At 42.8% G+C, this 26,032-nt stretch overlaps 1 protein-coding gene across 1 annotated transcript; it reads left to right on the forward strand.

Moving 5' to 3' along the window:
• The first annotated feature begins 20 nt into the window (after positions 1 to 20).
• matn1 (matrilin 1) lies at positions 21 to 25,345 on the forward strand. Its single transcript, XM_062528988.1, has 10 exons — positions 21 to 117; positions 1,029 to 1,378; positions 1,761 to 1,983; positions 3,722 to 3,844; positions 4,095 to 4,360; positions 4,513 to 4,651; positions 4,999 to 5,151; positions 5,380 to 5,473; positions 5,794 to 5,936; positions 25,227 to 25,345. Exons 1-10 carry the CDS (start codon positions 21 to 23, stop codon positions 25,343 to 25,345), a joined length of 1,707 nt encoding a protein of 568 aa, XP_062384972.1.
• The last annotated feature ends 687 nt before the right edge of the window (positions 25,346 to 26,032 follow it).

The raw sequence follows: 26,032 nt of genomic DNA on the forward strand, positions 1-26,032 counted from the left end.
TTACCGCCTTACCGGTCGCCATGGCTCCTGGATGGTTGCAGGTCGTGTGTGTGCTGCTCCTCGGCATGAGGGCAGCCCAGGGAACAAGCATGGATATGCAGAACGCCGCCGCTATGGGTGAGATGTGTGTTTTACTCTTGCATGCGTGTGCAATTTGCCTGCACGTGAGTGGCAATTTTGTGATTCATCTCATGTGTCTAAAAAGGCATTTTTCTTTTTTTACAAAAGAGGCAAATGATTCAGTGCTGCATGATTTCGGGTCAGGAGGTTCTTCATCTTCTGAGTAAAGCATGCGTGAGAAGTTCTGCAGGAGGATGGAATCATTTGTGTCTAACAAAATTACTGTTTATACAGATCATTGTGAGTTTGATAGTTTTCAGTAGCAATGCATTGGTGATTGATATTGTTTCAGTCATTGTAGACTGGTTGGAGTGGGTCTGTCTCTGTGTCTTACTAAACATCTTACTTATCTTATTGATGTAGTCTATGTATCAGACAAGTGGGAATATTTTATTAGAAAGTCCCCTTTTATTACATTAATTAATAGCAATTAACATAACTTAACAGATGAATTTCACTGATAGGTGGTAAACCATATTGCAGGCATACTGTACCCATTGATGAGCACTGAGTGTTCTTGTGGGCTCAATATATTGCTAATGTTGTGTGTGTGTTTTTCAAACTTACCACCACAATCATGTCAAATATGGAAAGATAAAAGTATATGTTGACTTATTCTCAGTTACTTAAGGGCCTTTGTTGTTACACCCCAAACAACTTTGACAAGATTTGGGAAAGATTCTTGAAAGATTGTAATCTTTGGAGTAAGGCTTGAATGGGGGGCACTAGTTAAAAGACTCCAATCTTTCAAGTATCTTTCCCAAATCTTGTCAACGTTGTTTGGTGAAAGGAGGCCATAAGTTGATATCTCACAGTTCTCTCCGTCTCTCTCACAGTCCCTCTGCTCACCTGTATGTAACTATGTTTCTCTGTTCCGTCTCTCCCACGTTGTTTTCCTCCCTGACCAGCGGCGGGTCTGTGCAACACTCGCCCCACCGACCTGGTGTTCATCGTGGACAGCTCCCGTAGCGTGCGTCCCTCCGAGTTCGAGCAGGTCAAGGTCTTCCTGGCCAAAGTCATCGAGGGACTGGACGTGAGGCCCGACGCCACCCGCGTGGGAGTGGTCAACTACGCCAGCCGCGTGAAGAACGAGATATCGCTCAAGGCCACCCGCACCAAGGCCGCCCTGACCAAGGCGGTCGGCAAGATCGAGCCGCTGTCCACCGGCACCATGACCGGCCTGGCCATCCAGTTCGCCCTTAACGTGGCCTTCAGCGAGGCCGAGGGCGCGCGCGTCAAGAGCCAAGGAGTCAGCAAGGTCACTCCACATGCACTCTCTCACACAGACAGACACAGACACTCATCGGAGTCAAGAGAATCAGAATCAGCTTTATTGGTTTGCCAGCTTTGCATAAATAAACAAGGAATTTGACTCTGGTTAATCTTTGCTCTCAAGTACAACACTCAACAATAATATAGAAAAACAGTAAGAATAGAATAAGGGCAGTAAGGTTATGTATAAGAATAAATACAGTACGTACATTTACAAATAAATAGATGCTATGGGCTGGGATAGGGTAAATTCGTAACATCCAAACACATCATGCTGAGCAGGAGAGCTGGGGATTGTGCTTTACTCATTTCTACTCATTATCCACTTTTCTGTGCATTCCTGTGTGTGTGTGTGTGTGTGCGTGTAGGTGGCCATTATTGTGACGGATGGACGGCCACAGGATAACGTACGTGAGGTGGCAGCGCGGGCACGAGACGCGGGCATCGAGATCTTCGCTATCGGCGTGGGGCGCGTGGACATGAACACGCTGAAGCAGATGGCCAGCGAGCCTCTGGACGAGCACACGGACTACGTGGAGAGCTACAGCCTCATCGAGAAGCTCACCAAGAAGTTCCAGGAAGCCTTCTGCGGTGAGAGACAGTCAGGGAGGGAGGGAGGGAGGGGGGGAGGGATGGAGGGATGGATGGAGGGAGGGAGGGAGGGAGGGATGGAGAGAGAGGGAAATAGAACAGGTGGATCACGAAAGGGGAGACTCTTCGAACAACAGTTTAAGGAAGCCAAAGGTGGGCATGGCTTTTTGTTAAGGAATGCCCCTTTTTGACCATTCTTTGAGAAGATTAACCACTAGCCCTGAGCCTTGTGTGTGAGGATCACCTCTTTCATGCTTTAATCACTTCATAATGAGAGGCTGTGTGAGTGATACAGACTGAACGAACGGCTGTGTCAGAGCAGCACACACATGCACACTTGCTCGTTGACAGAGTGGGCCCTATTTCTGTGTCAGCACAGAGACAGTTTTTGAAGAAGCGGGTGTGCACATCCAAAAGATTTCAGGTGCCAGACAAAAACATACTTTATTTACTTACTAAAGAGGAAATGTTTTGATCAACAGATCTTCCTGATGAAAAGTAAATAAATAAAGTATTTTTGGAGCCATTATACAGTGTGCAGACCATCCCCTTTTCTCTTCAGCACAGAGACAGTGACAAAGAGCTAGGGTTACATAATGACAGAAACACAAAAATGAAAGCATTATCACTATGAATTATCAAAGTGGTGAACATTTTAAGTTAAAGTGGAAGCTAAAGACAGTATGTAATCAGAAAAGAATGCCAATGGCCGGGTTTCCCAAAATCGTTAAGAAGCTCTTAAGTCCTAAGAACTTCTTAGGAGCGTTCTTAGAACATTCTTACAACGCTACTAAGAAGTTCTTAGCACTTAAGAGCTTCTTAACAATTTTGGGAAACCCGGCCAATGTCATTGCAGCCTCACAATCAACATTGGAGTTGTTTAAAATGTATATAAATAATAATAATAATAATTATTATTATTATTAATGTTAGTGTTATTATTGTTATTATTATTAATATTAGTAGTAGTGGCACTAATTGTAATATTAGTATAGTGTTAATATACTAGTCAGAATACAACATTGCCAAGCAAACACAACAATTCAGCTCTTCACAGACCAGAGGACACAGAAACACAGAGCAGGTTAGACTTGACCAAGTAGCCTCTCATTAAGCATTGATCAAATTAGGCACATGACTGAAAGCAAGAAATAAAGCATTTCCTTCTGGCCATACCCAGTATTAAACACACCATTCACATAATACTACAACAATAGGGCCCACTGTCATCAGTAAGCCATCTTTTCTTAAACAACGAAAAACCCTCAAATGTGCACCATGTGTTGTTCTGACAGTCCTGCCTTGTGTTTTTAAGGATCCACTGTCCTCTGTGGAGGTCCAATCAGCAGCAATATGAGTAGCAGTGAGAACTCTTCAGCCGCAGCTTCTAGCAGACTTCAGTGGATCATTAAATGTGTTGTAGATTCTCATCTTAGTTCTTAAGTTCTCAAAACTGACATAGTGTCATTCTCTCCCCTCTAACCTCATGCTACCCTGCTTTGTGTCTGTGTGTGTGTGTCTGTGTGTGTATACATACATTGCTGTATGCACATGTGTGCGTGTGTGTGTGTGTGCGTGTGTGTGCGTGTGTGTGTGTGTGTGTGTGAGCTTGTTTTGCGTTGGTGGATCGGTGGTCTTGCATTGCCGTGTGTGTGTGTGTGTGTGTGTGTGTGTGTGTGTATGTATGTGTGTGTGGGTGTGCATGCATGTATGTATGGACGTGCGTTGGGCTCAGCAGTCTCAGACCTGTGTGCTACTGGTGATCATGACTGCGAGCAGGTGTGCATCAGCACACCTGGATCATTCAAATGCGCGTGCCACGAGGGCCAGACCCTGAAGGAGGATGGGAGAACCTGCAGTGGTGAGTTCATGTGTGTCTCTGTGTGTGTTTCTGCCAGTGTGTTTTTGTGTGTCTGTGCCAGTGTGTTTTTGTGTGTCTGTGCCAGAGTGTTTTTGTGTGCATGTGTGTGTATGTGTATATCGCTTGTCCTCTGAGGCAAGCATCCAGCTCTACACCAACTTTTCAGAAAAGCCACAACAACATTCTCTCTCTCTCTCTCTCTCTCTCTCTCTCTCTTTCTCTTCCTCTCTCTGTCTCCCTCCCTCTGCAGCCTGCAGTAATCCCGCGACTGACGTCGTGTTCCTGATCGACGGCTCCAAGAGCGTGCGACCGGAGAACTTTGAGCTGGTGAAGAAATGGATCAACCAGATCGTGGACAAGCTGGACGTGGCCGAGAACCGCGCCCACGTGGGCCTGGTGCAGTACTCCAGCACCGTGCGCCAGGAGTTCCCTCTGGGTCGCTACAACAACAAGAAAGACCTGAAGGATGCCGTCAAGAAGATGGCCTACATGGAGCGTGGAACTATGACTGGACAGGTATGGGTGTATATGTATACACACTCACACATAGTTTTCTGACTAAACATCTTCACACACACATAGACACACACACACACACGCCTGCACACGCACGCACACATATACACATACACACACTTCACACACCTCTAATCCTGCCTCCTCAACAGGCCCTGAGCTTCATCGTGGAGAACAGCTTCACTGTCAACCAGGGGGCCCGTCCTGGTGTAGCCAAAGTGGGCATCGTCTTCACCGACGGCCGCTCTCAGGATTACATCGGCGATGCCGCACGGAAGGCTAAAGAGAACGGTAAGCAGACAAGGGGAGAGATAGAGGGAGGAGAGAAGGGGATGGAAAGAGGGTGGGTAAAGGAGGAGAAACTAGGTGAAGAGAAGAGGAAGAGTGTGGGGGCTGGCCAGGAGAGAAGTGAAAAGTGATGGCACTCGTAGGGGAGAGTGTGGATAGCTATCACTGACCACTTGCCTGCTTGTCTGAGTCTGTGTGGATATGCATGTATGTATACCTCTGTGTAGTATCACTCTGTGCGTGTACATGGTGTTTATGAGCATTGTGTGGGGATATGCATGTATAGCTCTGTGTAGTATCACTCTGTGTATGTACATGGTGTTCATGAGCATTGCGTGTGTGCACTATAGGTTTCAAGATGTATGCCGTGGGAGTGGGCAACGCAGTGGAGGATGAGCTGAGGGAGATCGCCTCAGAGCCCATTGGCGACCACTACTTCTACACGGCTGACTTCAAAGCCATGACGCAAATAGCCAAGAAGCTGCAAATCAACGTTTGCCCAGGTGAGAGCATCTGTCTGTCTGTCTGTCCATCTGTCTTTCTGTCTGTCCATCTGTCTTTCTGTCTGTCTTTCTGTCTGTCTGTCTTTCTTTCTGTCTGACTGTCGATCTGTCTGTCACTGACACATATGCACGCATGTGAGGAAGTATGAGAGCGTCCATAAATAATACATACATACATAAATACATACATGACAATGCAGACAAGCTTCCCCTGTCTTTTTCCTACAGATGAGAATCCCTGTGAATGTGACTCCATCGTTAAGTTCCAGAAAAAAGTAGAAGATGCTTTACAGGCATTAACGAAAAAATATATCCTTTTATGGTATTATACTGATGTGAGATTGTGTATGTGTCGGTTGTTTTACATGTGTTAGTATTCCATGTATTTTATAGAGGAGAATATGAGAACATGCAGGTATGTATGTACAGTATCTTGGAAAAAATATCATATCGTATATTGGTGGACATAACTATTTTTATGGGTATTTTTGTTATGTTAAAGTATGAGCCATAATCAGAATATGATTTCCTTGACAAGAGCCTCACTGGAGAGTGTGACAAAGAGGATCGCTGCATTGGAGAACAAGATTGTCTGAGGACACCACACTCAACATTTCCCCTTTAAGTTCCTGCAAACCCCAGGAGCTTTAAAGAACTGACCCCTCCCATCCACACTCTCATGCTTTTCTTACTCCATGTAGCCCCTCCCATCACACGTCGTCTCCTTGGAGACAGAGCACTGATTGCCATAGGGACCCTGACAGACGCCATCCTCCAGTCTGCAGGTGTGTTGTGCGTGTGTGCTCACTGAGAGGCACTCCTCTTGCCAGGCCGGTGTGTGCACAGAAGAGTCCTGACCCACTGGCCACCAACAACCCCCCCCCCCCCCCTTTCCCCCACACACACACACACACACACACACACACACACACACACACACACACACACACACACACACACACACACACACACACACACACACACACACACACACACACACACACACACACACACACACACACACACACACACACACACACACACACTGGTAGCTGAGCACCAGCCTGTGTGGGTGCAGGTACCTCGTCCCTGGGCAGCGTGAGTGCTGGTGAGAGGTTCCTCCAGCGAGGGAAAGAACAGGGCCTGTGGAGGTTTAGCATAATCTCTGCCTCCTCCTCTCTTCCCCCTCATCTCATCTACAACCCCCCCTTTCCAGCTTCTCATTCATTCCACTGCCGAAAGTGAAAGTTATTATATTTTATATGAAATATATATATAAAGGTAATTTAAGACGGAATAAAAGATGTGTGTGTGTGTGGTTTGTCTTTGTTTGTTTGTTTGCTTTTGCAATGAGACTCCTCTCTCTTTCTCTCTCTCTCTCTCTCTCTCTCACACACACACACGCACACACACACACTGAATAAACTGCCTGGTCTGGTCCTCATTTTTATTTCCCGTACTGTATTTTGTGCCTATACGCATTACGCATGCATCTAACGTTTCAGAGTCGTATGAGTTTTATGAGGTCCTAAATGCACGCTGATCATGCTGTGTCGTGTGTCTGAGAGGTGAACGTGTGGTGTGGCTGAACTGAGCTAGAGGTATTGAGAGGTGTCGGACCAACAGGAGGTTCCAGGGCCAGGGACCAGCAGAATGTGGACTTTCTGGAGTGAAAGGTTGACTGGTGGTACATGAATGGCTGTGTGTGTGTGTGTGTGTGTGTGTGTGTGTGCATGTGCGTGTGCGTATGTGTGTGCAATTCTTTTATAGGCAGCATGTAGGCAATTAGCCTACCTATGAAGCCGAACTGAATGGTTTTCTGTAAAACTCAGACTCAGGGAGCATCAAACAACACAGGTAACACGTATAGCTATAGATAGTCAGGGCTCAAGGTTTGGTTGTTGACTGTGTCCAGAGATGGGCTTTGTGATGCATTTCAAATACAAAATAGTATCTTGTAGTTTGTATTTTACTGGGCTGAAGAAATGGGCTTTTTATTTTGTATCAAAGTAATTTATTGATGTGTATTTTTAATTTTTTTATTTATCGTTTCTGATTTCGACCTGATTTTAGCCCGGAATCAGGTGGATCTGATAAACTTTTGAATCTAGTCTGTCCAATGTGTCATGTAGTTAGCTACAAAACAAACATCCCAAAATTAGAAGACGTAACAATTAGTCCAATCCGATTGAATATCTGGCATATTGGAACGAGTTTGGAGGGGTGCGGCGTAGTTCCTCTATAGCTTAAGGTCCAAAAAAAGTTTTGGACCGAAAGCTAGCTATCAGTAAAGCTATTTTTCACAAAGACTTGTAGTGTGCGGATTCTTCTCTTAGATATCCAGTCACTCTTAACCCTCTATTGCATGGCGTTGCCATATGGCAACACATGATTTATCTTAGTGTTTCTAATCGGCAGTAACACAAAACCTACATTTTACTATTTATATTTGAAAAAGGGAATTTAAATTTTGATTTAAAAAAAGAATTGTTAGGTCACATGACTAGGATATATTGTTAATACTTCTATTTATACAGAGAGGTACCTAGGTGACCACAACCACCTATGGGCTACCTTTGGGTGGTCAAAATTCAGAATTTAGGCATGATTTCTTTGAGAAAAAAAAATGAAAACACTATCTGGAGTATGTAAACATGAAGCATTTATCATTAAAATAACTTTATATATAATGAGTTTCCTGTAAATTGGCAAAATGTATTTGTTGCCATATGGCAACAACATGCGAATATTGAACTTTTTATGTCCATTCAAGTGAATGGTATCATAGGATTACAATAGGATTGCATAGTACTAGTATACTCTGGGAATATAAACAACTTTTGACAATATTTCGATGTAAAAAAAAACATGTTTACACTTTTATTTTTAATACCAGACATATTAGAGTCTTTTAGGACAATGTAAATGTTTACCAATTCGCAAATTGTTTGTGGAATGAGGTTCAGATAGTATAGAGACTGGACCGGTGAAGATGTATTTTGTGTTATATGTCACTACACAGTCAGCTAGACATGCTGTTTTCATCATTTTTGTTTAGGATTTTTGAGAACATAAAAGCACATTGTTTTCTTCTCCATCAAAGAATTATCAGGATTAGCTATAATGCTGCAATGAGGAGAAAAACATTGATGTATGTAGCGGATAGAGACTGCAGTCACTCGTCCTGCCTCTTTGGCTACAGCTTTAGCACCTGAGGCCCAAAGTTCAAGAGCAAATGGGGTGATCCTTCTCTCCTCTCACTATAAATGGTGTAAGAAGTGGGCTGGCTTGCTGTGGAACCATCCAAGGCATGCCCTGTGCAACTGTTGTATGAACCGCAATAGAGAACCCTAGGTTAGGTTGACCCTTGAATGTGGGACCCCAAATATGATTTAGGCATGGCTTAGAGGGTAGGAGAAGTCTGTCAGGGGTGTATGTGAATGATACCGTCTCTCTGTTTGTACAGTATGGATTTGCACACTCTCTGAAGGGGGGGGCTCTATGACGGTGCGGCCTCACTACAGTTGAATATGTCCTCTGACTGCAATAGAACCCTATACATTTGGGGAATGAAAGGCATCCAAATTAAATAAAGTAACTTAAATGATGACATTATTTAATATAAACTTTGGTTTTGATCACAGCAATTAAGTTATGGCCCTAAAGGAAGGCTATATATTTCCAAGGCGGACTGCACTATGGCAATATCACCATGATATAGTCACTTTATTGTCCAAAATACAGTTAAATCTGCATTATGTTAGGTTAACAACTCAATGTATCAGAGCATACCTAATGTAAGCTTAATTAGATTCATTTTTAAAACATTTATAATTAAATAAAAGTAAGTTTTTGAAGAAAAATGGGATTTTATAGCATTTTCCACGACTGCGCATTGTTGCCATATGGCAACAAAATACCAACTACCCCCCCTTTAATTTTTTTTTCAATTTTTTTTTCAATTTTCATTATTTAAACCATTTTAAATAAGAAAAAAACATTAAAACATTTTTTTTAAGTATTGGTGATAATTCATGCAATAGAGGGTTAATCCTGCACCTCACACGGATGAGCGGTGATTTTTTACCTTTTCAAATAAATGGCAATTTTTATTTAGTGATGAGAAATGACTTTTTGACACTTTTTGCGCTCCATATGTGACACTAGCCGATCTGACCTGACTTGTTTGCGCGGTAGCACACATGCCATGCACAGATGATGATTCTCTATAATATTTTTACTGCATTGCAATGAACAAAGTAAAGGCAAAAAAGTGTTTATTTGTCAAACACATTTGGATGCAGTATGAGTCTTGAATTGGATACCATACAGGAGTTTGCTAGGATCTCAAAACCGTATTATGAATGTGACTTGCCATAGAGAAACACATGATAACGTTGGATTTTGAACATAGGCTATTATGCCACACAAAAACATGGGGTAAGTGGAGCTAAATGAAGTTATTATTTTGCTGTCACTTCGTCTGTTTTATGGCCTAGAATGTTGTATTTGGTATCTATGGATAGCTCTAGCTCTCCTCTTTCATCTGACAATGACATGCGTGTCATATCTTTCTGATGGCGGTTTCACGAGTAAATCAAACGAGAGTAATGGTAGCCGAAGCTATATAACATTATTATTTGTTTGTCACTTCGTCTGATTTTATAATACAAAATGATCGATGTATTTGGTATCAATGGAAAGCTCTGCTTCTCCTCTTTCATTTGATTTGATGCGTGTCATGTCTGTGCGATGCGTGGTCCGCGAGTAATTCAAGCGAGAGTTCTGGATGCGCCGGTGAACGCAGAGCAATATAGACTGTAAATATGATATACTTTGATTTAACTTCATGATTTTATTTTATTTTCAGACTTGATTGTACAGACAAGTGTCTAGTATCGTTGGAAAGCCCCGGTTCTGCTCTTTCCTGCAATATAGGTATCATCTCGCTGTGACTAATAATAGCGGAGCAATGTAACAAAGAAAATGTGTGCGTTTTTTGACGCACTTTGCGTCCGTCGGGCTCATAGGGTTAAGATAGTTTTCACAAGAACATGAGACCTGATGTTCTGACCTGAAAACCCAGCGTGTACCAAGGCAAAGCACACACCCGCACACACACACACACACACACGCACGCACATGCACACACACACGTCACACACACACCCGCATACACACACACACACACAGTCACGTACACACTCAGCTCAATCCGTTAGCTCTGTGTGTACATCAGGTGTGTATGCATGTGTATGCGTGTGTGTGTGTGTGTGTGTGTGACGTGTGTGTGTGTGTGTGAGAGTGAGAGTGAGAGTGTGTGTGTGTGTGGTGTGGTGTGGTGTGGTGTGGTGTGGTGTGGTGTGTGTGTGTGTGTGTGTGTGTGTGTGTGTGTGTGTGTGTGTGTGTGTGTGTGTGTGTGTGTGTGTGTGTGTGTGGTGTGGTGTGGTGTGGTGTCTGAGTGTGTGTGTGTGTGTGTGTGTGTGTGTGTGTGTGTGTGTGTGTGTGTGTGTGTGTGAGTGTGTGTGTGTGTGCCTGAATCAGAAAACAAAGGTTCAGATGATATAACAGCCCAGGCTTTCTTTCTCAAGCACCCCCCCACACACACACACACACACACACAGAGCACCTGTTTTCTCAACAGAGAGAGATGTGTTGTCCTTTATATCTACGTCTTGCGTGTGTGTGTGTGTGTGTGTTCCAGAATGTACATGTGGGATGGTACACCCAATTTGAAGCCTGCAGCTCCACCTACTGCTGTACTGCATGGATTACCTCTCTTCCTCTCTCTCCCTCCCCTTCTCCCTCCCTCTCTCCCTTTCTCTATCACTTCCTCTCTCTCCCCTTCTCCCTACATTCCTCTCTCTCTCCCTCCCTCTCCTTTTTTCTCTCCCCCCTTGTTCTTCCCTCTCTCCCTTTCTCTATCACTTCCTCTCTCTCTCCCCTTCTCCCTCTCTCTCCCTCCCTCCTTCTCTGTCTTTCTCTCTTTCTCCCTCTCGCTCCCTCTCTCTCTATTTCTCTTTCTCTCTCTCCCTTTCACTGATACCTCTCCAGGCCCTCATCTCTCCAAACAACATCCTACTGACCCCATGGTATGTGTGTGTGTGTGTGTGTGTGTGTGTGTGTGTGTGTGTGTGCATGCGCGTACGTGGAAACTAAACATACCAATTAATTCAAAGGTTTTGACTGCTTCGACAGACCACCTTTTTACAAACACAGTGTTACACACAGACATGCAAGGTTGTGTGTTTGTGTAAACACACACAGGGAAAAGTGAGCAGCCTGAACAGCAAGCATGTGTGTGTGTGTGTGTGTGTGTGTGTGTTGGCTTCTGCTGTGCTGTGCTGTGTACCCATCCATCTACTCTGATGCCATACTGTAATCATACTACGGCATCCACCGAGGGACAAATTACAGAGTGCCCCATCCCATCCCCGCCCACTTATCTTACAGCTCCATAGAAACACTAAGCCCCAGTGCATGCTGGGGACTACCCAACATGCACCTCTGCTCCGGCCTAAACAAGCTTTCTGGGCTCAGTTGTCTGTGTGTCCTGTGTGTGTGTGTGTGTGTGTGTGTGTGTGGCTGTGTGGGAGTGTAACTTTTTACTGCTGCGTCCTCCTGCTTATCACATGTTAATTTCAGCACCCCAGTGCAGTCTGCAAAAGTATTGGAAGCAGGAACAAATGTACAGTATATAACCCTGGTTGTGCAGTGAGGTCATTGTGAACATGATATAATTTTCCTTTTCACAACTCTGTCCAGTTGCTACAGCGTCCAGTACTGACAATGGGCCCCAGAGAGTTCTTAATGACGAGGGAGGAAGAGATAAAGAAGCACCCACACTGTACGTGAATTTGCATTCAGTTGGTCTGCCTACCTACTCCCGCTATGTTACAGAAATAGTCATGATTCCCCATTCAAAAAAGGAAAACGTTTCTTTGTTGTTAGTCTACAGTATATCAAAAGCGGTTGTTCACTTTGTGTGAATGACGCTATTTTCCGCGTCTTTATTATTCCAACCGTGAGTTGTTTTGGGGAGAAACGAGAACGCGCACGTATCCTGAATTACTTAAACCTGACTTGACATAGTTGCTCCTATTCATCCTGGATTGCCGTTAGTGAAACAAGTTGAGATAAGATTACCAGACAACGCTATGTCAAGCCTCACTTTTTCAGTTATCGTGGATGTCTTAAAACTGCTTTTGTGAATTCTCACACCTGAGATTTTTGACCACACCATCTTATGTTTCAAAGAAGTCTGTCGACTAAGGTAAGCTGGAGTTCCCTGGTTTAGCCATTCTAACTCACACTTGTGTTACAGGTTACTCATAGGTGTGTGTGTCTCAGTCTTTCTTCCTCTGGAACGAAAACACTACCTATATAGCCTATATATAGTGTGTGTGTGTGTGTGTGTGTGTTTGTGTGTGTGTTTGTGTGTGTGTGTGTGTGTGTGTGTGTGTGTGTGTGTGTGTGTGTGTGTGTGTGTGTGTGTGTGTGTGTGTGTGTGTTTGTGTGTGTGTGATGCCTGTGTGAAATGCACCAGTAAGCTGCTCCCGCTGCTGTGTGTTCTTGGCTCGATTCTCGTGTGTACATGCCCATGCCAGTAGATGGCGCTCAAAGGCAGTAACTGTAATGTTGTCGTTGTGGGGTTGGTGGGAAGCTAGTAGGTGGATATTTCTCTCTGATCAAAAAGCATCAACTCCCATGGGGACACTGTGCTGTAATAGAATACAGTGTTTCATAATTGCTGAAACACAGTTTTTGAAACCTCTCACCTTTTTCTCATGTCTTCAGATCATTCACAAAGCAGCCATAATGAAAACACCACTGAGCAGTCCTTGCTACATCACAAAATAGAAAACTATTTTTGAGAGTGCAGTGTTCAGGGTAGGGAATATAGGTCCAGGAGGAATGGACATTGTTTACAACACAGTTCATACATTTTGCATCTAAAAAACAAGCAAAACAAAGCAAAAAAGATTTCATTACTCAACATTCACTGTAAATCCAGTAAAAATAAATAAATAAATAAATAAATAAAGGATTGAGAATGGAGGTTTGTGTTCATACGTTTGACAAAAGGGTGGAAGGTTTCCAAAAATGTGTTAGAGCTATTGTGTTTTATATGTGGAAAAACTGTTTATGGTTTTGCCAAAAGAGCAATCGAATCAAAAAATGTAGAATAAACATATCCTATTTAGACTTCATTGGGTTCCGATCATGCTTTAGGTGTTCTATGAGTGGATGGTGAACACTAGTGAAACCCTGATACACTCTGCCCGAAGGCCTGAACATACAGTATCTCCATCTGTGGGAAGGCCGACCGTAGCCTGGCCCAACCCGCCTGCCTGTCTCTCAGCTCATTCTTTTTCCACAGAGATACTGGGTTGTTTTTGATGCTATGGTTGCTACAAGTTCACATAACCTCACATAACTGTTTTATCCACTGCTAATAAACCCTCTGGTGCTTAGCGGTCACTACAGTGGACAGCTATTTAAAAGTCATTTTCATCTAAATGCAATAGTTTCTATGGTGGAGTTGCATATCAGTAGTTAGACTGCTCTCTGCTGCCCCCAACCATTGAGGTGTATTCGGTGGTTAGGTGTTGTAACTACAAGTGAACCAGAAACCCTAAATGTCATCTTTAACTGAGATAGGATTTCACATGTAGGACATTTCTGTAATTTGTATGAACAGATTGGAGCTAACTGACTTAATTGTTTAAATTTAGTCATTGTTTTTATCTTCATTGGATTGCTTACTGTATTTATTGTTTAAGTAGCTATTCTCTTTAGTCGACACTATAGTCTGATCAACTGCTAAATTTAATTATTGTATTGTTTTGTTTGTATGTCGCTTAGGACAAAAGCGTCTGCTAAGCACCATAACTGTATCTGTATCTGTAACTGTAACATTATTGGTCATTCACTCAAAAACAGCCTACAGCCTAAACATATTTTGCAGTGTAGGCTACAACTCTTCAGGCAAGTTGACCATAGGCTATAGTTGAACAGTAGGCTATGTTAAGCTAATTCCAGAAGGAGACAGGCTTAATTTCATAGCATTTACATTGGATGGCTGCTAGACTACTTGCAATGTTAACAGACAGCTCATAAGGATTTGGATAATATTCCATTTCCAGTTGATGTTTTTGGGCTACTGGCACTACCACCACAGTCAGCTTTCCATTGTTACAGTATGCCTGACACAGACACAGCCTAAAAGCCTAATGCACACAATTGTGAGTCTACCTTGGGCGTATTTAATGTATTTTCAAAAAGGATGTGTTGAAAATAACACAACTTGTGTTGGAAAACAACACAAACTGTGTTGTCCTCCTGTGTTGTCCTCATCTAAACACGTCGACGTTCCAACACATCCTTTTTGAGAGATGTTTGTCAAATATTTATACATAATGTTGATTTAGGGAGTCAGTCTGCAAGAGCACTGTGTTGTTACCTGTCCACTTCTCTGCATCACGCTGTCTGCCTCCCTGCCTGCTTGCCAAACTCACCGCTAAGTCCCGCCTATTGAACAGAGATCAGCCAATAGTGTTTCAGAACCAGCGCCAGCTCTCAAATAGCGGACTGGGGAGACCCGACAGACAGAGATGAGAGGATGACAGCTGAGCTGAGCTGCGGTTTGATTAGCTAATGATCATGCAATGACATCGTCGCTCAAGATTAAACAGACCCTATGCAACATTTTCATAGTCATAAAATCGCTTAAGAATCGTTGTTTTGCTTGACTGACCAGTTTTATCGAAAACAGTAACATTTCCTCCCGCCCCCAGTGTCCCTATCCGCTATTGCAGCCTTGCAGTTTGTCTTGGAGGCGATCGCTCCTTGTTTACATCTAGAAGTCTGAAACGCTTAAGAAACAAGAACCACGCTTGCAATTTATAAGTACATGTATATAGCCTATTGTTACACCCCAACGCAAATATGGGCCTTTAGGGGTGAACAACAATCCACCACTGACCCCAAATCCTAGTAAACAAGAACACCTTTTTAAAATAACCCAACCAGTGGGATTTATTAACATTAAGATGTACATTTTCAAGACACTACATACAGACATAACCAAAGTCCAAATCAAGGTAACAAGACAAAATCCCAGATTGAGAGGCAGCAAGACAGTCAGCAGTCCCCATGCAAAAAGCCTCTCCTGAGGAACTAGGGTTGTGTCTAGAAGTCAAGCGTGCACGCTGGGCAGTGTGCATTTTCCGGAAGTTACGTCAGAATAGACTGTCCGAAAGTCAAGCGCTCTCACTAGTTGGCTACTTCGTTTGGCGTGATTTCCAAGCGTGCATCGATGCATCTTTTTTGCCCTCAGGTATCCCATAATCCATTGCGCAGTGCAGGTCAAGCTCCACACGTCATGCAAATCGTCAACACACCCCCCTCCCCGAGTCAGGTGACGCCAACTAGTTAGTGCTGTCCAAATGTAGGTAGGGACGCATACTGAGGAGCAAGCTAACTAATACGCTACTGGGAAGAAGGTACTACCCAGCGTGCACGCTTGACTTCTGGACATAACCTGGATCCTCGAGCTCAGTCAATCACCAGGCCAGGTGCTGTCAATCAAGGCCATTACAAGCAGAGCACCTGATCAGAGATGGAAGGAACAGAAGAGGAACAGGGACAAACAGTACTGGGAACACACAATACAAAGTGCATACAGTCGTAACACTATATATGTCTAAATATACACGCTAAAGCTGTAGGGGAAGCTCTGCAGAGAAATATGCAAGCATAAAACGAGCGAAAGCGAAAACCGAAACCGGAGATGAAATCGCCAATCCTGCATAGTTTCCCTTAAATGAAGCGCTGCTGTACAGTAGGAAAAATAAATAAAATAATCTTGTGATTTTGGCCAAGCACGTGCCCAGCACGGCTGATTTCACTTGGCGGGGTACATTGATATCCTGTAATAAGATGTGGTTTGTTCTACGATTCCATGTTGAGTTCTGTTTGAATATGGGCTGTTGTAATTTCACACATTGAACAGTAAATGATGTAAAATGTCCATTTCCATGTGCCCATCTTTAGAATTTGATCAGCTGCTCCTCCAGTGGTCTCTGCCATGGTCCAGCCTAACCAACAGACAGCCATAGCAAGTGAAAAGACGGTTGAAATTTGAATGTACTGGACTTGCTGGAGCTGAGCGACACAGCCTGATTTTATCTAGTAAAACCACCTAGTAACGCCATGCCATGGTCTGGATGGGGAGAGTTCATCAGTGCACTGTAATGTGGGCACTCAGTTTCAAATGGATTCTACCCAGAGTGCTGTCATACCCAAATACTGTTTCAACTGCCATGACGTTCCCTGATGAGATTAAGGAGTTTTACATGCAGATGTGTGCACATGTTTTACATATCATTTTTCTGTTCCAGAGACAAATGAATTGTCTTAGCCTTGAATGACCAGACCTTTTGTCCTCATGAAGGAGTCAGCCTAATTATCACATTGGCCAGGAATTCCTTACATTACTTCCTACTTGTCCAGTAACATTTGTAAACTCATAATAGAACACACTGTTGGTAAGGAAACAACTTTACTGTATAGATATACACTTTCATTCTAGCTTCAAGTCTTTGATAGAGAATTCAAATCCTAGAATAAGATCATTTCCTAAATGTAGAGAGTAAACATGTTTCTGTAATACCACAAACTGTACGTAATCTTAAACTGAGATGATGTAGCATTTCAGAGTTGTGATGTTTCTGTAATGAAGCCCCAGCCCAGCCCTACATTTGAGCTAATGATCTAAAGCATGTTTTATCGGCTTTTGCCAAAAACAATAGTTTTCATTCAAAACAACATGAGTCACATAAAGCTGAGTAAAATCTAGATTATTGGATTAAATGTCAGTTCAGGTTGTCGTTTACACTGTTATGTTTTTTATTATTATTTATAAACATGATCTGAATTATTTATAAACATGAAACTTGAATTTTGCAGTGCTGCAAGATGCCTCAGAAAGACAGGAGGCAAATGTGGAAAGACAGCCAAAGACAGTGGGTCTCTCTCACACACAGGGATGTAGGGGAGGCTAAACGCAAGTAACAGCCAGAGCAGCTGAGCAGGTGAAGAGACGGTTGTAATTTGAATGGACTGGACTGGCTTGAGCTAACTGACACGGCCTGATTTTATCTAGTAAAACCGCCAAGTGTCCAGTAATGCAGTGCCACGGTTTGTGTGGGCAAAGTTCATTAGTGGAATACAGACGTTTCCAAGTTACAAATTCTACCAAGATTGGTTGTTTAGGGTTCAGTAGAACACGCATCAAGGGCGATATCCAACTATGATGTCTAGTGTTCAGAGAATCAAAGTTACTAGTGCAGAGCCCGTAGATGTGGCATTTTTTGTTCGTATAACATGAAATTTGGCACTGCGCACACTGCCATTAGGATGATACCCACCAAATTTGAGAGCAGTCGGATGAGTGGTCGAGAGTTATGCGTGGAACAGACAGACAGACAGACAGACAGTGACACACAGACAGACGTCCCTTGCATTAATAGATAGATATCTGTTACTGTATATTTGTATTATATTTTGTTATATTTGTAACATTTGTTCAATTGCAGCCAAGATGTGTGTAGTGTCAGTCAAACTATTGGCTTCAGAGAATCAAAGCATTGGCTACTGCCTGAATGACTGAAATTAAACAAGCAAGCTGCAGGTGACGCAGACTATTGCATGGTATCCACAAGGTATGCTGGCATGTTAAATATTCCAAAATATGTGTAGTAAAACGCAATTGATATAAAACAGTGTTTTTTTTTTTAACCACAGAACCCAAAAGATCTGAGGGGATGGGCTTCTCTTTAGCTCCACCTGGCCATGAGAATCTACCTGCACCTGAGAAGGTGTGGCCACTGGTCTTTCTATAAAGACAACTATAAAGACAGTTGTTTCTATGCTGTTGAGCTAAAACATCTGAGACACATCACCTGACAGACTGCCATCAGAGACCTTCGTTTGAGACGCATCACCTGACAGACTGCCATCAGAGACCTTCGTTTGAGACGCATCTATCTACAGACTGCCATCAGAGACCTTCGCTGTCACGGCAACAAGACGTCTGCTGACCCACCAGCCCGCTGACCAAGCACGTATCAGACGGACCTGCTCTGGAGTCTCAACACATCTGTCTTCAGGTCTGTCCTTGAGTGTGCTTGACGTTGGCTATATTACATTTTTATACAATACAGATTTTACAGAGACTAGTCCATAGGAATTCAAATGAACTTTAAAGGGGTAGTTCGGAATTTCGGACATAAGGTAGGACCGAATAGGAATAATAAGTTAGCCAGTGTGATATTAATCAGTGGAGACTGTTTTCAGCATATTTCATTGAGTCCTTCTAGTTGCAGAGTTTGCGGGTGCTGATACTATAGGGCAAGTCAATGACGTGTGCTAGCCTGCCACTAAAAACAATCTTACCCACTTCACAGTACACCTAAGGCAAATAAATTATATCGACTAGTCCCTATGCATAGTACCAACTACAGGGAACAAAATATTCTGCAATGCGATGCAAGGATAGTTTTATTTCTATCATCAACACAGACATTTACATTGACAGTCTGCCATTGTAATATATCTGCCTTAGGTGTATTATGGAGTGGGTAAGATTTTTTTTAGTGGCAGGCTAGCTCCTGTTGCAACTGTCACTGGTTACTTTGTTAACTTTATATCCATCCTAGCCTGAAAAAATATCTCCATTGCACAACCTGCCTGCGCAAGGCTGAAATTTGTCGTGCGACAGGTCAGAAACGTTGACTGTACATGCACCTATAAGGATTTGTTTAACTTTGATCCAAAAAAACAGGATTACCCTGATCCCAACAAGGGGTAGGATTTCAAGATGGATTTCAGGAAGAAAATGTACTAAAACTTTAACATTGATCAAGTAATACATTTGTATGAAATCTAACCGTTACAATGATAAAGTAGACAGACTGTAGGCTACAGTATGTCTACTTTATCATTGTAACGGTTAGATTTGAGAAAGTGCAAAATATAAATAAAAGTATATACACTAAATCATACAAATGTATTACTTAATCAATGTTAAAGTAAAAATAAAAATGATCTTGTCCACATTAAATAAACCCCCAAACAGATTTCAATAACAAACAAAAATAATACATATCATTTTTCATCTTACATTTTTTTAACAACTGGCCCCTGATTATAGCCTACATGGAAAAGTCATATACTGTACCTGGAAACCGTTTTGAAGAATACTGTACATTGGGTGATATCAGGTAAAATGGGCCATCAGGTAAAATGGGCCATTTAAGGTTTGGGGGCCCCTCTGGAATTTAGAGCCAATGACTGCAAAGGATGTTAAACTGTTGTCATAACTGTGCTTGACAAGTAACAGTTGATTTGATTGGTTTATGGTTGCTATGGTGGGCAGGGCAATAATACAAATCAAGACTGCACCAGAAAACTGTGTGGTAAGTAGCCTGGCATAGCGAATCTGACTAAACTATTATAAGGATGATAAATCTATAAAAAAACAAACATGCATCCAAGGCAAACACACATTAAGAAGCCTCTGTCCAACATTAACTTAAAGAAGCAGGCTAACCACCAATATGTTAACCAATGGTCACAAACACAAGACAGATGGCCAATCCCACAGCAGTATATGGTATACAGCATGTCATTGGAGTTATCAAGTGGGCACCCTCATTCACCGATGTTTCGTTAAGTTAGGCCCACGACACCTCATGAAGGCTTAACAGTGAAACCAGCGTCCTGGAGACACTCCCCTCCATGCTGCCACCATACTACCACATTGCAACAAACAAACCAGCTAGGTTAGCTTGTGCTATGCTACATGCTACCATGTTGCCGGCGCCGTTGTGGGTCAACTCAGCAACACGAACACACCATAACCCTAGTCACCGTGTCACAAACACCGAACAAATAAACCTGGGGCCCGTTGCACAAAAGCAGAATTAAGACATCCGGGATAAGTTACTGAGCCGCGATCACTGAATCCTAAACAAGAGCATACCGGCTGAATTGGTTGCACAAAGACCAATCCAGGAGGAGCAGACACGGATTCATCAAGCCAGGTGTAAGTTATTCGGTGTATGTGCGTGTTCTCGTTTCTCCCCAAATAACTCGAGGTTGGAATAAAAAAGACGCGAAAAATAGCGTCTTGCACACAAAGTGAACAACCGCTTTTGATATAGACTAACAACGAGGTAAAGTTTTACTTTTTTGGATGGGGGATCATGATTATTTCTGTTACATAGCGGGAGTAGGTGTGGCAGATCAACTGAATGCAAATTTACGTATGCACCCACGTGTGAGAGCTTCCTTGTCTCGGCACGCAACGTCATTAAGGAAGCGCTTTGCCACTGCAAAGATGCACAAAGTATCTTAATTTGTCTTAAAAGCCGAATTAGTTGAAAACACCTTCGAAAAATGTCCCCTCCACTTCCAATCAACTACAACCCTACAGCAGCCTATTCATCAAACATCTGTCAAAAAAGAAGCAAACAACGAGTAGGCTATGTTATTAATTATAAGGCCACCATAATTTAAATGACATCCATATGGTATTAGGCAGACATTCTGCTGTGTTTTGCGAGTAAATGCATGTAGCAAATAATATATAAATGGAATCTACAGCTCTTTAAAAAAAATCACGTGGAGGTCTCATTTGAATGACAGCTAGCTGAACCAATCAGATAATGTAATTACCATTAGAATCAACTTATCTTGGATGTTAGCCTGGTCAGGAGCAGGCTAGCTCCACAGAATAAATCGCCATGGTAACTTATACCATAACATATCCTGCTGCCCCCTATCCCGCTTTTGTGCAACTGGATCACGGATAAATTGAGCCAGGATAACCAAGATATCCCGGGTTAATCCCTTATCCTAGTTTTGTGCAATAGGCCCCAGCTATGCTACATGCTACCATGTTGCCGGCGGCTACCGCCATTCATTCCGACATACCAGCACTCCGACATTGACGTCCAATTGTCGTAGTGGAGGCATGTCTCTTTATGGGAGAAAGTCCCACCACTCCGACATTTTTTTTTTCCATGGTCGCAGTGGCGGTATTTAACTTTTTTTTCAAACAACGTGCCATTCCGACATGAGGTCATTAATAGGCTATTAATGTCATAACTATATCCAATTGTGTAAAATAATAAAGATTCACATTTAAAATGTAATTGTGAAGACTTCTTGATATGGTTATGTGTCTGTTGCGTGCACGACTCGGGGAAGTGAAAGCAGTTCTATAGACATGGCAAGTTTTCTTCTCTGTCTCATTATTCGCGGACTAAGTGGAGCTACATTAAGTTATTATTTTGCTGTCACTTCGTCTGTTTTATGGCCAAGAAGGTTGTATTTGGTATCTGTGGATAGCTTTAGCTCTCCTATTTTATCTGACATGCAAGCCGTATCTTTTTAACCACGCGTAAATCAAACGAAAGTAGCGGTAGCCGAAGCTATATGATTCTTATTTGTTTGTCACTTCGTCTGTTTCTATAACACAAAAGGATCGATGTGTTTGGTATCAATGGAAAGCTCTGTTTCTCCTCTTTCATTTGATATGCGTGTTATGTCTGTGCGATGCCTGGTCCCGGAGTAATTCAAGCGAGAGCAGTGGCTGCATGGGTGAACGCAGAGCAATATAGACTGTAAATATGATATACTTTAAATTCATTTTTTATTTTCATACTTGATCGTACAGACACGTGTCTAGTCTCGTTGGAAAGCCCCGGTTCTGAGCTCTTTCATGCAATATAGGTCTCATCTCGCTGTGACTAATAATCGTGGAGCAATGTAACAGAGAAGAATGGGTGTGTTTTTTGACGCACTTTGCGTCCGTCGGGCTCATATAGGTCCGTTAGATTGACGTGGAAAAAAATAGGATTTGTAAACTGTCGGAGTGGGGGTACTAAAATGTGTCGGATTGGCAGCTGTCGGAATAACACCATGTCTGAATAGCGGCATGTCGGACGAAAGGGATGTCGGACTGGCAGGATGTCGGACTGCCGACATGTAACCGTTGCCGGCGCCGTTGTGGGTCAACTCAGCAACACGAACACACCATAACCATGCTGCCACCATACTACCACATTGCAACAAACCAGCTAGCTTAGCTTGTGCTATGCTACATGCTACCATGTTGCCGGTGCCGTTGTGGGTCAACTCAGCAACAAGAACACACCATAACCCTAGTCACTGTGTCACAAACACAGAACAAATAAGCCAGCTATGCTACATGCTACCATGTTGCCGTTGTGGGTCAACTCAGCAACACGCACACACCATAACCCTAGTCACCGTGTCACAAACACAGAACAAATAAGCCAGCTAGCTTACCTTACCCCAGGAAGGAGAGCTTCTCCTCACCCACAACCATTCACTTGCTCGTTCTGCTGCCAAAGACATGTTACTAACCACTTACCTTAGACTTCGTCCACGAATGCCCAACTCAGACAGCAAGCCAATAGCAGATCTGGCCACAAACCCTCGCGCACCAATTTCAATAGGCCTTAATCTCACACTCCAACCTCGCTGCGCTGCCTCCTCTGCTATTTCAGTGTATTTTGCTCTCTTTAACTCATTGGCCTCTTCTACTCTGTCTTCCCAAGGAACAATTAACTCGACCATGTAAACCACTTTATCTCTATCTGACCACAGAAGAAGGTCCGGTCTCAACCTAGTGCTCACTATATGCGAAGGTACTGCCATCTGCTGGCCTAGATCAACCTTCATTTCCCACCCCGCTCCATTAACTAAAGAGCCGGTTTTACACCTGGCCTTCGTGGAACGCTGTTGACCCCCCTGACGTACAAAGTTAATTTGCTTAACATCCTTACTTGCTGCTAATGAATTAACTTCTCTCCACTTATCCTCAATTGCTGCTGCTAATAATCAATAATATACAGTGATGAATGACAGAGACAGAGATGAAAAATTGAATATATTATCAGGCGCGTAGGAACGTAGTAAGCATTGGGGGGGACAAGAATGAGGTCCGTTGCGAATTTTTTATATATTAATAAATAAAGGGGGCGAATTATAAGTCACATAAGAGATAAAAAACGCACACAGCTAGTCTTTAGGACAACTTAAACTGACTCCCCCAATGCTTCCCTTTACATGGTTGCATAAACGTTGCTTAAATGAAAATATGTTTCTTCTTCTTGACTTTTCATATGCCATCTAAGTAAATTTTATGTCAGCTGACAGATGGATGCGCGTTATGGGCACAATGAATGGGTTTGCCCTTAGTTTAAATGGAGACGCAGGGAGGGCGCGCTGTGGCTATTGTTACCTGTATGCAGCCAGCTCAACAAAGTAACGTGGTTAGAAGATTCCGTATGCTGCATTGCCGTGGCCATTTCCTTGTGGATTTTTCTCATTGGAATACAGCTAACGAACGCGAAAGCTGAGATTGCCTTGCGCATCAGTGTTGGAACGATACTCAACAAACTGTGAGATAAACATTGTTTTTCGTGTCTGGAAGATCTCGTTGTCGTTTTTGACTGTCGGCTTCTTATGTTTATTGTTTGGACGTATGGACACTGAACTTTGAGGGGGTGTTTGTTTGTGCATTATGAAGCTGTGTGTTAATTAGTAGTGTCGGGCCTTCACCTGCGTAAGTTGCGCGCTAGGTGGCCACGAACGAACTCATTGCTTAATTTGTGACAAATAGCCTATTCATCTTTCATTTGTGTTTTTTCATTTGTTAGATTATTGCATGTTTGACGTAGTTTGTAAACAGGCATTCTGCCCGTTTATCTTAAGTCAACCGAGGCCTTCGGTTGCTCATATCCGCCAGTAACCTTATGTACGTCGTGACAGTGTATAATAAGAGGCAAATTGTTACACATTTCATTTTAAAAGCATAGCCTATAATAGGATGAACAAAGTGTATGGACTTGCTAAATCCAGGTAACCAGATAATTAGGCTATGTGCCACGTCAAGCGATAAGCCTACATTTAAAAGCGACAGCCGTAAGACTAACTTATCTAGGCTATCGTAGACTACTGTATTCACCCACAATAGGCTATCCTCTTAACTATTTCGAAAAGAATGAAAGAAGGCCGTAACTAAATATTTGGACTGAGAGAGTAGCCTCCATTAGCTTTCAGACACTCAAGGTGAGGAAGTGCTCCATGCTGCATTATTGAGACGGGCTTCGTTTCGGGAAACATTCTTAAAACACAATGTGAAAGACCTCCGATGCGCACCGATAGCTATAGTTATGGGGCCGTAACTCAGGAGGATATAATTGAGCTAAGTAATCAACAACATCTGTAATTTGCAGCGTTTTTCTTTCGGGAGGGGGTCCAACATTGGGGGTGTCCCGACCCCCCCGACCCCCGTGGTTCCTACGCGCCTGTATATTATTTTTGTTTGTTATTGAAATCTGTTTGGGGGTTTATTTCATGTAGACAATATCATTATTATTTTTACTTTACTATACTGAAAGGCTTAATTGGTAGCCTATGTCTACTTTATCATATAACACAAATAAAAGTAACCCTGTTAATTTGAATCAAAGTTATCCAAATCTTGCTGAAAAGTTTTGAACAACACAACCTGAAGGTTTGATCCATTTCCAAACAGGATTGGATGACTTGATCTGATCCGAATTCAGAATCCTTCTTTCCCTTTTGAACAACTAATTTTCCAAATTTGATCCAATCCGATAACCGACCTTTGAACAACTGGCCCATGTGCTTGGGTTGGGATGGTGATGGGTATTTAGGGGATCCTGGGAAGTTTGATTGGGTGGTGGGATGATGGGGTGCAGGATGGTGATGGGAGATTATATGGGTTTGGTGGGTGTGGGTGGTGATGGGGAAATCATGGTGCTCAATAATGACAAAGCTGTCTTCAGATCTGTCTTTGAGTCTTCTGGACGAGTGTGTATTTGTGACATTGTGTATTGAGTAGGGTAAATGAATCATGTGTTGTGTTGAGTATGTTAAAGAAAATACCGAGTGTGTGTTTGTGTTTGTCTGTTGAGTCATAATAATGAGTGTGTGTTTGTGTGTGTTATCAGTCATGGCGTCCGCTGGCCTGCTGCTCCTGCTGCTGATGTCGTCCCCCCTCCTGGTCTCCACGGTGATCGCCTCCGCACCTACCAAACGCATGCTCGAGCCCGAATGCAAACCAGGGTAAGTCACTGCGGACGACTTGAACAACCCCAAATTAGCAGGCAAAGTAGTGGCTCAAGGGTTGAAAAAGGGGGGTTATATTGCTCTTAATGTCCTTGAGAAGCTGTTAATCGCAGCCATCCCTGTTACAGCGTTAATTACAGCACCCTTTGGCATGCTGCCAACAGCTCTTCTTGGCGCTGCTCTGGCTGGAGTGTCGTTGGGAAAGGATCATGTTGATGATAAAGCAAAATTAAATGTTGCTACTTTAAAAAATGAATTCAAAAATCTGAAATTTACAATGAAGGATCATTTTAAAAATGTGAAGTGGGACATCTGGGCTTCATATTTCAGTGATACAGAGAAGGCAATCAATACTGAATGGGATTTATTCGTAACAATGAATGATGCTGTTTTGGGTGAAAACGATGACCAAAGAAAGTTGGCACATATAAATGAGTTTGTGAAGAAATATAATCCTAAACTTGTAAGTAATTTGCATAACATGCTGATAGAGCCTGGAGCTTTCCAGGCGAGTTTTGACAAACTACTTAGTGAACATTTTAACTGTCATGAAAGGGATCTTGACAAAGTCAGTGTCGTAGTTAATGTACTTGTATACAAGGCAAATACAATGAATCAATTGTACTATGCGGTCAAAGAGATACTGTGTCCGGCCAGAGAAAAATGGCTAGTTCAAATTTCATATGAT

The sequence above is a fragment of the Sardina pilchardus genome, chromosome 24 (genome assembly GCF_963854185.1).
Source record: "Sardina pilchardus chromosome 24, fSarPil1.1, whole genome shotgun sequence".
In the NCBI taxonomy this organism is placed as follows: Eukaryota; Metazoa; Chordata; class Actinopteri; order Clupeiformes; family Clupeidae; genus Sardina; species Sardina pilchardus.

What these genes read in the sequence shown, in the direction of transcription:
- matn1 (XM_062528988.1), top strand. Translation starts at nt 21, where the DNA reads ATGGCTCCTGGATGGTTGCAGGTCGTGTGTGTGCTGCTCCTCGGCATG. An exon ending in AGAGCCAAGGAGTCAGCAAG is followed by an intron (nt 1,379 to 1,760) that starts GTCACTCCACAT and finishes GTGTGCGTGTAG; the next exon opens with GTGGCCATTATTGTGACGGA. An exon ending in GCAAATCAACGTTTGCCCAG is followed by an intron (nt 5,152 to 5,379) that starts GTGAGAGCATCT and finishes TTTTTCCTACAG; the next exon opens with ATGAGAATCCCTGTGAATGT.